The sequence below is a fragment of the Stigmatopora nigra genome, chromosome 2, assembly GCF_051989575.1.
Source record: "Stigmatopora nigra isolate UIUO_SnigA chromosome 2, RoL_Snig_1.1, whole genome shotgun sequence".
In the NCBI taxonomy this organism is placed as follows: domain Eukaryota; kingdom Metazoa; phylum Chordata; class Actinopteri; order Syngnathiformes; family Syngnathidae; genus Stigmatopora; species Stigmatopora nigra.
Window position 1 is genome coordinate 4,102,392 of NC_135509.1, and position 11,988 is coordinate 4,114,379.

General features: G+C 39.1%; 2 protein-coding genes across 2 annotated transcripts; one reads left to right on the plus strand and one right to left on the minus strand.

The window, feature by feature from the left end:
• The first annotated feature begins 53 nt into the window (after positions 1-53).
• On the plus strand, positions 54-5,513 carry mcm3 (minichromosome maintenance complex component 3). Its single transcript, XM_077735459.1, has 17 exons — positions 54-253; positions 357-469; positions 737-945; positions 1,022-1,152; positions 1,460-1,698; positions 1,773-1,881; positions 2,177-2,330; positions 2,697-2,828; positions 2,903-3,111; positions 3,181-3,355; positions 3,430-3,556; positions 3,735-3,885; positions 3,984-4,124; positions 4,198-4,304; positions 4,386-4,459; positions 4,562-4,661; positions 5,032-5,513. Exons 1-17 carry the CDS (start codon positions 179-181, stop codon positions 5,228-5,230), a joined length of 2,445 nt encoding a protein of 814 aa, XP_077591585.1. The 5' UTR covers positions 54-178; the 3' UTR covers positions 5,231-5,513.
• Positions 5,514-5,863: 350 nt separating this feature from the next.
• Positions 5,864-11,300, minus strand: stmn4 (stathmin-like 4). The gene is made up of 6 exons (XM_077735574.1): positions 10,965-11,300; positions 9,532-9,590; positions 9,349-9,444; positions 9,070-9,275; positions 7,420-7,611; positions 5,864-7,065 (listed from the first exon to the last, which is right to left on the minus strand). Exons 2-6 carry the CDS (start codon positions 9,542-9,544, stop codon positions 7,006-7,008), a joined length of 567 nt encoding a protein of 188 aa, XP_077591700.1. The 5' UTR covers positions 9,545-9,590; positions 10,965-11,300; the 3' UTR covers positions 5,864-7,005.
• Between the last annotated feature and the right edge of the window lie 688 nt (positions 11,301-11,988).

Consider the following 11,988-nt stretch of genomic DNA (forward strand, 5'->3'; position numbering starts at 1 on the left):
TCACATGCGTAACGTAAACACAGTTCCACCAATCACACGTCAGGTTTTCTTTACGCCTGGTTGCCAAGGCGCGAAAAGTCTTCATTGTCACGACAGACACAGTGGGCACCACGTTCGCTCATATTCGCGTAACATTTATTATTATTACCCCAAAAAAGTATCCCCGAATTGTTAAATAATGGCGAACGATGTTGTGGATCAGAGTTTGATGAGGGAGGCAAAAAGGGATTACATGGACTTCCTAGATGATGATGTAAGTTTCTGATTGTATTGTCTACCTCGGATGAACGCGCTATAACTATTTGTCCCGTATAAATGTATTGGATCTTTTTTAATGTGTATTATCTCCATTTCAGCAAGATCAAGGCATTTACCAGAGCAAAATTCGTGACATGATCAGCGAGAATAAGTCTCGTCTCATCGTCAACATAAATGATCTGAGGAGACGCAACGACTCCCGGGCCGCAAAGTGAGTTATTTCTAAGCGTACAGGGTAAAATAAAAGAATGTAAGTAATTTTATTGTTTGTATTGTGTAAAAGTTGAAGAAATGTGTAACTTATACAGTGGGGATTTATTTTCATATACCGCAATTAGAGAATCAGTCTTAGTTAACATTCAATTAATTTACCTGTCATACCCCCTATGTTGATGAAATGGAAGTTTCCCAATATTTGTATACTGGTATAGTAGAGCTGTCCTTATCTTATGTTAAAGCTAGGGTATCTGTTTCCCAGGTTGATGAACAATGCTTTTGAAGAGCTAATGGCCTTCCAGCTGGCCTTAATGGACCTGGTCGCATCTGTTGATGCCACCTATGCCAAACAGCATGAGGAGTTTAACATTGGCTTAGAGGGAAGCTTCGGCTCCAAGCACGTCACCCCCAGGACGTTGACATCAAGGCTGCTGGGTAGCATGGTTTGCGTTGAGGGCATCATCACCAAGTGTGAGTTACTTTGTAAGATCTTTCGGGTCTTAAACATAAAACACTATTTTATTTATACTCACTTGCTGTTCTTTAGGTTCTCTTGTGCGCCCCAAAGTGGTGCGCAGTGTCCACTACTGCCCTGCCACCAATAAAACCATGGAGAGAAAGTACACAGATTTGACTTCCTTGGATGGGTTTCCTTCCAGTGTCATATATCCCACTAAGGTAAACAAAGACATACAAGGTTTTACCATGAATCTTAACATGTGATCAATACTGTAGTCCCTCGAATACTGTGGCTTCATTGCATCGTGGATTTTTTGAGCCAAACCGGGAGAAGAAAGGTATAAAAATGTAAAACAAAATTTGAATTAAGTTTAGTGTAAGGTTAGATTAAATTTATTTTGTGTGTGTCTGCATTGTAATTCAAGTTCATTTAAATTTGTTTATGTTATGTTACGAGCGTGTTGCCGTGCAAAATGTCTCTTGTATCTCGAAGTACCTGTGTACTAGCTTCCGTTTTATGCTTCAGGACGAGGAGAACAACCCTCTGGAAACAGAGTTCGGTCTTTCCGTCTACAAGGACCACCAGACCATCACGGTGCAGGAGATGCCAGAGAAAGCCCCCGCGGGCCAGTTGCCTCGCTCTGTGGACATCATTCTGGACAATGACCTAGTGGATGTGGTTAAACCAGGAGACAGAGTGCAAGTCATTGGGACCTACCGCTGTTTACCTGGAAAGAAAGGAGGCTTTACTTCGGGAACATTCAGGTGGAATTGAATTAAATATTATCAGTTTTTAAGTGGATTTCAAATTAATTGTATTGTTGTTTTCCTTGTTCCAGGACCATCATGATTGCCTGTAACATCAAACAGTTGAGCAAGGAAACAGCCCCGTCCTTCCGCGCTGATGACATCAGCAAAATTAGAAATTTTTGTTGCAGTCGCTCCATCGTAAGTCTTTGTCGTTGCTACAATAATGAAAGGACATCAGTTTTTGAGGCATTTTTTTTTTTTAGTCATTAAGTGACCTTATGTCCAATTTAGAGAATAGTCAGTTTTGTAATTAGTAAATGAAATAGTGAAAGTTATGTCAAATGCAGAAAATTTAGTTCATAATTTATTTCAGTATGGTAACGTGTAACACAATTTGTTTAAACAAGCAATTTTGTTTAAAACCTTTAGTTTCCAATGTGACTAAATCATCTTTTGACTTGTTTATCATGCTCGTGTTTCTGCTTTCATCTAGAATGTGTTCGATCAGCTTGCTCGCTCACTGGCCCCAAGCATCCACGGCCATGAATACATCAAGAAGGCAATTCTCTGCATGTTGCTTGGTGGTGTAGAAAAGGTGCTGGAAAACGGCTCTCGTATCAGAGGGGACATCAACATCCTTCTCATAGGTATTAAAACTATTTTAGCTTGTTTATTTCATAATTATTCCAATTTATAATATATAGCGTAAAAATAAGACAATTGTTTGAAGAGTTTTTTGTAGTTACAAAAATTGTCTCTTCTGTAAATTGTGTTCAACGCAGTTTAAACAAAATAACACCCTTTCCGCTCCTGAAAAGTTGATTGTTTTCTTAATGTAATGTTCGTTGATTGATCCATATTTAGTTTGACAGTAGTATTACCAATAAATTCATTTTTAATGTAACGTCATATGAAATGTAAGATTAAATAAAAATAGGAAAAAAATGGGGGGATTACTGTATCAATTTTAAGAAACAAGTCCATGTAATCTATTGTGAATTTATCTTCTTCAGGTGACCCTTCAGTTGCCAAGTCTCAGCTTTTGCGTTACGTTCTTTACACCGCACCCAGAGCCATCCCCACAACTGGGCGGGGATCCTCTGGGGTTGGCTTGACGGCTGCTGTAACCACTGACCAGGAAACTGGTATGCCACCATACATATATCCTGATTTCCTCCTTTGTCCAATCAGTTTTATTGATTTTGCTGTCCTTCCTAAGGAGAGCGTCGTCTGGAGGCCGGTGCCATGGTGCTGGCCGACCGAGGCGTGGTGTGCATTGACGAGTTTGACAAGATGTCGGACATGGACCGCACTGCCATCCACGAGGTCATGGAGCAGGGTCGGGTCACCATTGCTAAAGCTGGAATCCATGCTCGCCTGAACGCTCGCTGCTCTGTTCTAGCTGCCGCCAATCCTGTCTATGGAAGGGTCAGTACCAAAGCAGAACCTCTCGCCAAACATTGAAACTTGAATCTAAACTCACTGTTTTTCCTATAGTACAATCAGTACAAAACCCCCATGGAAAACATTGGACTCCAGGATTCTTTGCTGTCTCGTTTCGACCTCCTTTTCATTGTACTGGATCAGATGGACCCAGAGCAGGACCGGGAGATCTCAGATCACGTCCTCAGGATGCATCGCTACCGGGATCCCCGCGAGCAGGAGGGTGCAGGTACTGCGCGTCAAGGTTTCAGCAAACAATGTTTGGATGTGTTAAATGTCGTGATTTTTTGTTTTTGTTTGTAGCAATGGCCTTTGGTGGCACAGTAGATATCTTAGCCACAGACGACCCAGATGTTTTAGAACAGGAGCACGAAGAGCTGCAAGTCTACGAGAAACACAACAACCTACTGCATGGAAACAAAAAAAAGAGGTAGACTCATCTATGCTGAAAAGAAAAACTGAATTTTTGCGTTAAATGCTAAACTTGCTGCCTGAAAAAGGGGTAACCAACTCCCAACTCTGACGTTTCTGGCTTTTTGGTCAAATGACAAATCCCCAAAGAGTGGTTGAAAGGACAACTTTAGTTTAATGGCATCCCAATGTTTCAGAGAGAAGATTTTGAGCAAGGAATTCATGAGGAAGTACATCCACATTGCCAAAGGGGTGACGCCAGTGCTAACGGAAGAGGCGGCAAGCCATATCGCAGAAGAGTACTCCAGGCTCAGAAGCCAGGACCAGCTTGGCACTGATATTGCCAGGGTGAGCAGGGACATGCAGCGTAATTTTTAAAGTACAACACATTCTTCTGTACAGAATGACCTTTTTCTTCTTTAACTGTTCTGTCTACTCCACCTTAGACATCCCCAGTGACAGCTAGGACCCTGGAGACTCTGATTCGTCTTTCCACAGCACACGCCAAGGCCCGCATGAGCAAACTGGTGGAAATGGTGGACTCGGAGGTCGCGGTTGAGCTCGTCCAGTTCGCCTACTTTAAGAAGGTTGTGTGACGATGGTGCGAGTGTCAGGTTGGAATGTTAGAGCAGTGGGTGACACACTTGTGCATTTATGCAGGTTCTTGAGAAGGAGAAGAAGCGTTCGAGGAAGGAACAGGGTTCTGGGTCAGATGAGGAGGAAGAGGAGGCATCTACACAACAGTCACAGAAAACTCAAAGGAAGAGGTACATGTGTGGATTGCAATATTTTTGGCACAGTAGTAGGAAAGTCTTTGCAAATCCTTACAAAGATACTTTGTCCTAAAGGGTGCGCCGTGGGTCTCAGGAAAGTGAGCCATACAGCCCATATGACTTCAGTGAAGAGCAAGATGTTCCCCAGAGTAAGATGTTTAAAGAATATTTTTAGAGATTCTTTCATTTTCTCAACCCCAAATAACACTTGAGTTTTATCTTACCTCTCACATTGTTCTTGTGCTCATTAGTTCAGACCACTGCTATGAAGAAATCCAAGGCCAAACAGGTGGAGGAGAAAGAATTGGATGCTTCCTCGCTGGCTGGGTCTGCAGAGCTATCTGCTGAAAGGTGGGTCCCTCATTTTTGCACCTATAAAATATGGGGAATATTACAATATATATCTCCACTACATAAAAGTTATGCCAATGAATTCTTTTTATCATTACTATTGTTATATTTTACTAAATGTAGACAAATGCTTCTGATATCAAATTGATGATATTTTCTAAATTAATAATCGCGTAACAACCTCTAGATGCCGCTGTACCAGTAATGGACGAGTGTGAAAATCTGACAACAGAAAAGTGGCATTTAATTAAAAACAATAATGAAAATTACAGTGGTAGACATTATCAATTATTTTCTTGACTAATCATACAACCTCAATGCTAAAAAGAATGAATGGTTCATTATTTACCATTTAAATTTCTTCCGCCAGGTTAAAGGAATTCAAATCCTCCCTCTTCACCGTGTTCCAATCCTCTCACGCTCAGTCAGTAAAGATGGAAGCCCTGATGAGCGGTGTCAACAAAGAAATTCAAGTTCGGTTCACAGAGGCCGAAGTCCGTTCCGCTCTGAGTCGCATGCAGGACGACAATCAGGTCATGGTGGCTGATGACATTATCTTCCTCATCTGAGAGTGGAAAAAGTCTTACAGTCAATTCTGTTGTGTAGGAACTCAAATGAATTAATGTACATTTAGTATATGGTTTCCTCTATACCTATTGCATATCTTTATAATTTTTTCAGCTTTCATAACATGCACCATTATTTGAAATGATAAACAGTTGCTGTATAATTCTGGATGCTTTTCATATAAACTTGTAATTAAAATAAGTGAAAACTTCCTATCACATTCTGTAAAAAGAGTAGATGCCATTTCAAAAATAAGTGTTAAAATAAAATAATTTGGTACACTGACTTGTTTATTGCCGTAAAATGTTGCATTTTACTTCAGCAGAGCCAGGAACATCATCAGGGACCCATACCACCCTGGTCAAAATCTCTTCCAACTGCAGCCCTCTGGCAGACACTAAAGTACGGACAAATAGGCTTAAGGACAGTTTAGACCAATCAGATAACTATTATGATACCGTATTTTTAAAAAATATTGGTAGCCCCTAGCCAAAGAATGCACAATTTTAATTTAGAAATAGAAATCAAGGACACATGTTAAAGTATAATAATAAAGAGCAAACAACATAAAAACCTGTGGGGGTCAAAGTGAAATAAATACAAGACCAATATAAGTCGCACAAGCCATGCAAGAGTTCAGTCAATCTGTTATTTTTACTTACCATGCCAAATGGATACAATCAAAAATGAATACATTTTTTTCTCCAAACTGCAGTGCAAACATTTTCAGCGTTTCAAGAAAAGCCAGTACAACTCGACAAATCAAGCAAATGACATCAATCTCATCTTTTTTTTTTGTTATCTTTCACATTTTGACACCGTACGCGTACAGTGACACATGCCAAAGCTCAACACCAGAAAACTTGCCCATAAAACCAAACAGACCTACAAATGTTCAAACTGTTTCATACTATGAGTTTATTTCGTCCATCATGTATGTGTGCTTCTAAGTTGTGCTTGATAAAATAAGAGTGCAATTCGTGCTCTAAATCTACAACTAAACTACCGTGAATAACCTAAAAGACCCTGAAAATTGCAAAATACATCAGTTTAAATGCTTTTTACTCAATTTTTCTGTCCCTATAGAGTCTTATAAATCCGAATAAGGTGCCAAAATATAACATGAAATACTTATATTTCACATTCTATATCTGGGAAGAATACCTTAAACTTATATATTGAAGGGTCTGTGCTAATTTCAATTACCCTGCTAGTAGTAAAATTTGTCCCAAGAAGGGCCAATCATATTTTAGTTAGGACAAATGTTGAAGGCCCTTCTCCAAGTCTACTTTCTAAATGGTAGAAAAAAGCTTAAATGCCTAAAATACAGTAAATATAATACACTGGCTGGAATATTTTGAAATTTAACAGCTGGGTCATATTGTGACAATTCACACCGCTGTAGCAAACCTCTGCATCCCAAATTTATCTGAAAAAAAAAAAAATGCAAGCAGTGAACAAAGGTTGCCATTTCCATTCGGTCTGTTTCATGTATGAAATGTCTTTTGAAATAACCCACCCATCATTACCTGTTTGTCTGGGGGTAAAAAATGATTTCATTGGTCGCTTTTTAAGAATTTGTCAAGCTTTGTACAGCTCATTTTAACATAAATACATTAAGTCAATATGTCAACATGTCTCTTGGATGTTGAAAGTCGCTTTATGAGTCTCCCACGGATTGCGTTGGACTCCTTATTCAAAAAAAGAACATCAAACACCAACTCTATTTCCACTTTTATGGGCTTTTTGCTGCTTCCAGCAACCTTTTTTCAGGCTTCTATCGGCAGGCTTCCTCTTTCAGCTCCTTGTTCTTCCTTACCTCCTCTGCATGTTTGTCCTGCCAAGCAAATACAGAAGGACAAACTTGGTATCACATAGTAATTTGCATTCATTAATACATTAACGCCAATGATTGAAAGTCTAGTTTCCCCAGCAGACGACTTAGTAAAACGTTCAAGCGGAAATTGAATTGTAAATTTGATACCTGTTTAATATTTACAATTGCAAAACCCCTTCAACTGTGGTCAACATAAGTTGGCTTGGCAACTGATTCAGTGATCGTGAAATGAAACTGAATGATGGCTTTTAGGGCTCACAATAGCAATTTGAAATGGATTATATAAATAAAACAAAAACAAAAAAAAACATCTATTTGTACAAATGTTCTTTCAAATCATGGTGTCAACTGTACCTTCTCCTGCAGTCTCTCCAGCATAGCAGCCAACAAGGCCTCCCTGTTCTCCTTGTTGACCTCCATCTTCTGCTCCAGTCTCTCCTTGGCATTCTTGATGAAGTTATTGTTCTCCTCAAAGGCTTTCTGGATCACCTCTCGCTCGTGTTCTCTCTTCTCCGCCAGGTGCTTTAGCAGCTCTGATTCTTGATACTGCAGGTACATGAAAGAATATTGAGTGACACTACATGACCAGTATGAACCGGTATCGAGCCATTCATTTATAGTTTTAACGTTTTATTTAAAAAAAATGTAAAATTATTTTTTTAAGTCTGAAATACATTAAGAGAAATATTTATAATTACTGATACAGCTGTTTGAAAAGTAGAAAAAAATGACTATAGGTTAAATTGTTATTATTATTTTCAATAAACTTGGTGACTGCTACATTGTCTTTTGAGAAGCTGTACTGTGAGCAAAACATATAATATTAGTTAGAAATGGATATCCTGCCACATTACAAAAATGAAAGTCACCTCACCTTCCCCTCGGCTCTCCTCCAGGATCTATTCCCTCATTGAAATGAGCCACTATGTGCATCTGTGTGTATGTACTTATGTGATAACCCTTTTATGTCGGTCTTTTCATCGTTCTTTTCTCCTCTTTCCTCCCTTTATTTCCATCCACCCTAACACACCCTCCCTATTTCCTCTTATCTGTTTCTAACAGTTTCCCTTCATAAATCAGCCAACACACAATGGTTAGTTTATTGCCAAGGTTACACTTTGGTGTCTGGGTTTGTCCACCTGGCCTTGTTGGAGTTGTCATTACAGACATGTCCAACCATAGTTTTCTTCTGTGAGCAAGATATTATTAGAGACAGTATTTCTTATCTCTCATTTCATCTCATTTTCTGGACCGGTCCACCTGTGTGGAGTTTGCATGTTCTTCCCTGGCCTGCGTGGGTTTTCTACGGGTACTCTGGTTTCCTCCCACATGCCAAAGACATGCATGGTGGGGCAATTGGGCACTCTAAATTCCCTCCAGGCATGATTGTGAGCGTTTCTCCCTGGATTCAAACTCAGGCTGCCCACATGGCAGTCAGGTGAGTTGACATCTACACCACTAATTGGCTACGCAAGCGAGAAGGCCTTGGTGTCACAAAATCAAATTCTGATTGGTTAAAGCAACAGCCTTATCGACGCTTGTTTAATGCAGCATAGCCTGCGGAACTGATTGTGAAGGCCTTGAGGCAGATTTCTGACCCTGGCAACAAATAATGGCTGAAATGTGATTGGTTAAATGCTTTAAGATTAAAACACACATCTGGAAGCAGTGCAACCAGCGGGAAAGTAATGAAAGGGAGCTAACAGACAATTTGGAATTATTTCACAAGTATTGATGGACAAAAGATAATATATGATTCAGATATTTCTTAGGCCAGCAGAGAAGGCCTTAAAGGCCCTGACAGTACACCACTGATCATGATAGATATGTGGTGTGCAATCAGTCTGTCTGTTTGAATTTTAAGGAGAATACTTCTAGTAGCCTCAAATAATGCGTAGATATTCTTGCGGTAGAAGTCCTTCATAGTGCATAGTGTTAAGAAAATGAATAGTTGTATTTAAATACCTTGTATTATAAAAATGGCACATAATTTGCCTTTCCCACCTTTCGTCTTTCTTCGGCGGCCTCTAGCTTTTTCTGGATCTCCTCCAGCGAGGGGTCTCTACGCGGAGGCATGGATGTATTGAGATCTGGTAAACCATCAAAAGATGGTGGCTTCAGGATGACCTCGAAGGCCTGACCGGATGCTCTCTTGTTCAGCTCTTTCACCTCCACTTCCTTTATGGCACTCCATCCCAGATCCACTGCATCTGAGGTCAATAAAGTCAATTAATGACTTTCTTTAATCCATATTTAATGGCATAACAAAGTGAACTATCTTACCTTCTGCCTTGTAGGTAGCCTTTTCTATGTTTTGTGGCCTTAGGCATGCGCAAAACAAAGACACTAGGGGAAGCTCTTTCACCTTCTCTTTGTAGGCTTGGTTCATAATAATGAGCACAATTCAGAATTATAATCCCAACAAAATGCATTGTTTCATTTATGAAATTAGACTTTTAAATGTACCTGCGAGGGTCATCTTCCCAATGCTCACTTTCCAACGATGTCTAGGATATTTCTCCAGTCTGCAGGGAAACACAAGCGTAATTCAACAAATCAGTCCAGTAGGTTCGATTATAAACCAAGAAAAGCACGTAATGTAGTGTAATAGTTATAATAATCTATAATTCTTGCTGGTGCCAGTGAACGGTAACATTCAATGCTTCATTAGAGACAATACGAACGGCTGAAAGATAAAAGCTAAGAGTTAGTGGCAGAACAAGGAGATAAATTAGTTCTCCAGTCGGGGAGCTTCTGACGTTTTAATTAAAGACAGGGAGAAGCCGACTGAGAAAGTGACAATGAATAATGAATTACACCCATGCGCACACACATGGTCCCTATATATATATATTTTTTAATTATTTTACCAACATTGGGATATGGCAACTTGCTAAAATGTAAGAAAACATGTTATAATACCTCATAAAATCTCATTAAACCAATAAAACCACTTAAGTTGTGATCCAAGACTTTCCAACACTGCCGCATGTTTATTTTCCAGTCAGAATCACTCCCTCGGCAACTTAAAAGTCTACAGTAATTCCTCAAATGACTGTGATGATTCACACACGCATCCAGTTGCTTTTCTTTGATGTAAGCCTTTAGATCAATGCCTTGCTTCCTGTCAGACAACTAGTAGTGATCCATCTCAGTTGTCAATAAACCCAGATAGGCATTTCATTTGGTCCACTTTCACAATCTAATCTTGCCATTGTAATCATCCATCCATTCATTAGAGAGGTGGGATACACCCTATTCTGGTCACCACCAGTATACTGTACATTTACTAAATCTACAATTTAAGAAAAAAGACTATAATTGCAAACACTAATTATTGCAAAAATGCCAATACACAGTCCATTAATGATCAAGTATTCATTACTTGTAAGAAAATACAATCCATAACACTTAAAAAAGTGGTAAAAATCATGGCCAGTCAATGGTTTCCTTACCAATTAAATATTTACTTGCACAAACCCCATAAACTATTGATTACATAGATTAAAAGCCATGTCAAATATTAGATGATTATGAACTTGGCATCAACTGTAACCATACATTACATACCTTTTAAAAAAAAAAATATATATATCCCCATATATAGCAATATATACATCACATGCACCCATTTTTCTACCTTGCAACACTTTCTTCTTTTGCTCCCCCAAATCCGAAAAAGCAGAATCTCAACATATGCATAATCAATAATAAATGACACACTTTGTGGGTACCCCGAGTTCTCTCAGTAGAATGAACACAAACGTCAGCCTCCTCACACACACCCTTAATCAACCACACAAATTAGAACACTCATCATATTTGGGCCTATCTTATAATTCCAGAATAAACTGTCATTACAGAAATTCAGATAGTAAGATCTAAGATGTAAGACTCACCCGTTTCTGGGCGTCTCTTCTTGCTGATGTTGGACTGGCGAATTTGCTTCTCCTAGTCTGACAGCACAGATTCAAGCACCGGGCAACAGCATCAGCAACAGCATCACTGCTCCCTACATGACATCACCTTGGAGATGTATCATTGGTCAGACACTCTGCCAGCATCCATGGCCAGTGTCCAATAGCAGCAGATTGGAAAGATGCAGGGGGGAGGGCCCTCAGCTCTTTGTGTCGTCATGCAGGCTGGGTGGCACAATCGGTGTTTTATCGTCTAGCGCAGGGGTGTGTGCATTTCAAGGGCTGCATGGATGCAGGAGTTGGGTGGCGACGTGTCGGGAATTGGTCAAGACTGGATGTGTCTTAGTGTGTGTCCACTAAAGCTCTGCACAGAATGGCAATTATTTAACTCCTCAATGAAAATTAATTGTAAATAAGAAGCAAGTACACTAAGAAATACTGTTTTTAGCTACTTCCACCATTGATCTTACAATAATCAGACTATTCAAAAATAATATACTGTATTTTAGTTGGGCTATATACAAGTTTTGCATTCTTCAAAGTCATTAGTAATAGCATTTTTCAATAAAGTAGTATTTTTTTGTCCTTACCATGGCAACCTCAGATCACAAATTGTCGTGATGCATCACCATTACAGGACATTAGACCTTTTATGTTGTGTTTAGAGCAGCCACTTTTAACCATGTTGAAAGTTAATTTAGTTAACATGTTCATCTCAATGAGACATGTTGTTAATGACTATATGCATGCAGTTTTAAGAAATTACCTTGAGACAAGATCTTTTATGTATTTGCTATCAACTCATTAAAATAAAATACAAAGGGCCCTTAAATTGTGAAATAAAGTTTTCACAACCCTACATTATTATTATATTTTCTTTTGCAAACGGCTTCATTCAAAGGAATAAAACGTTCAGTAATTAGAATAAATGACCTGCCTAGTTTGCTCGTTTTTTCCATAAGAGTATACATTCACAATTAAATATAAATGTAAAGCAATGCGAGTA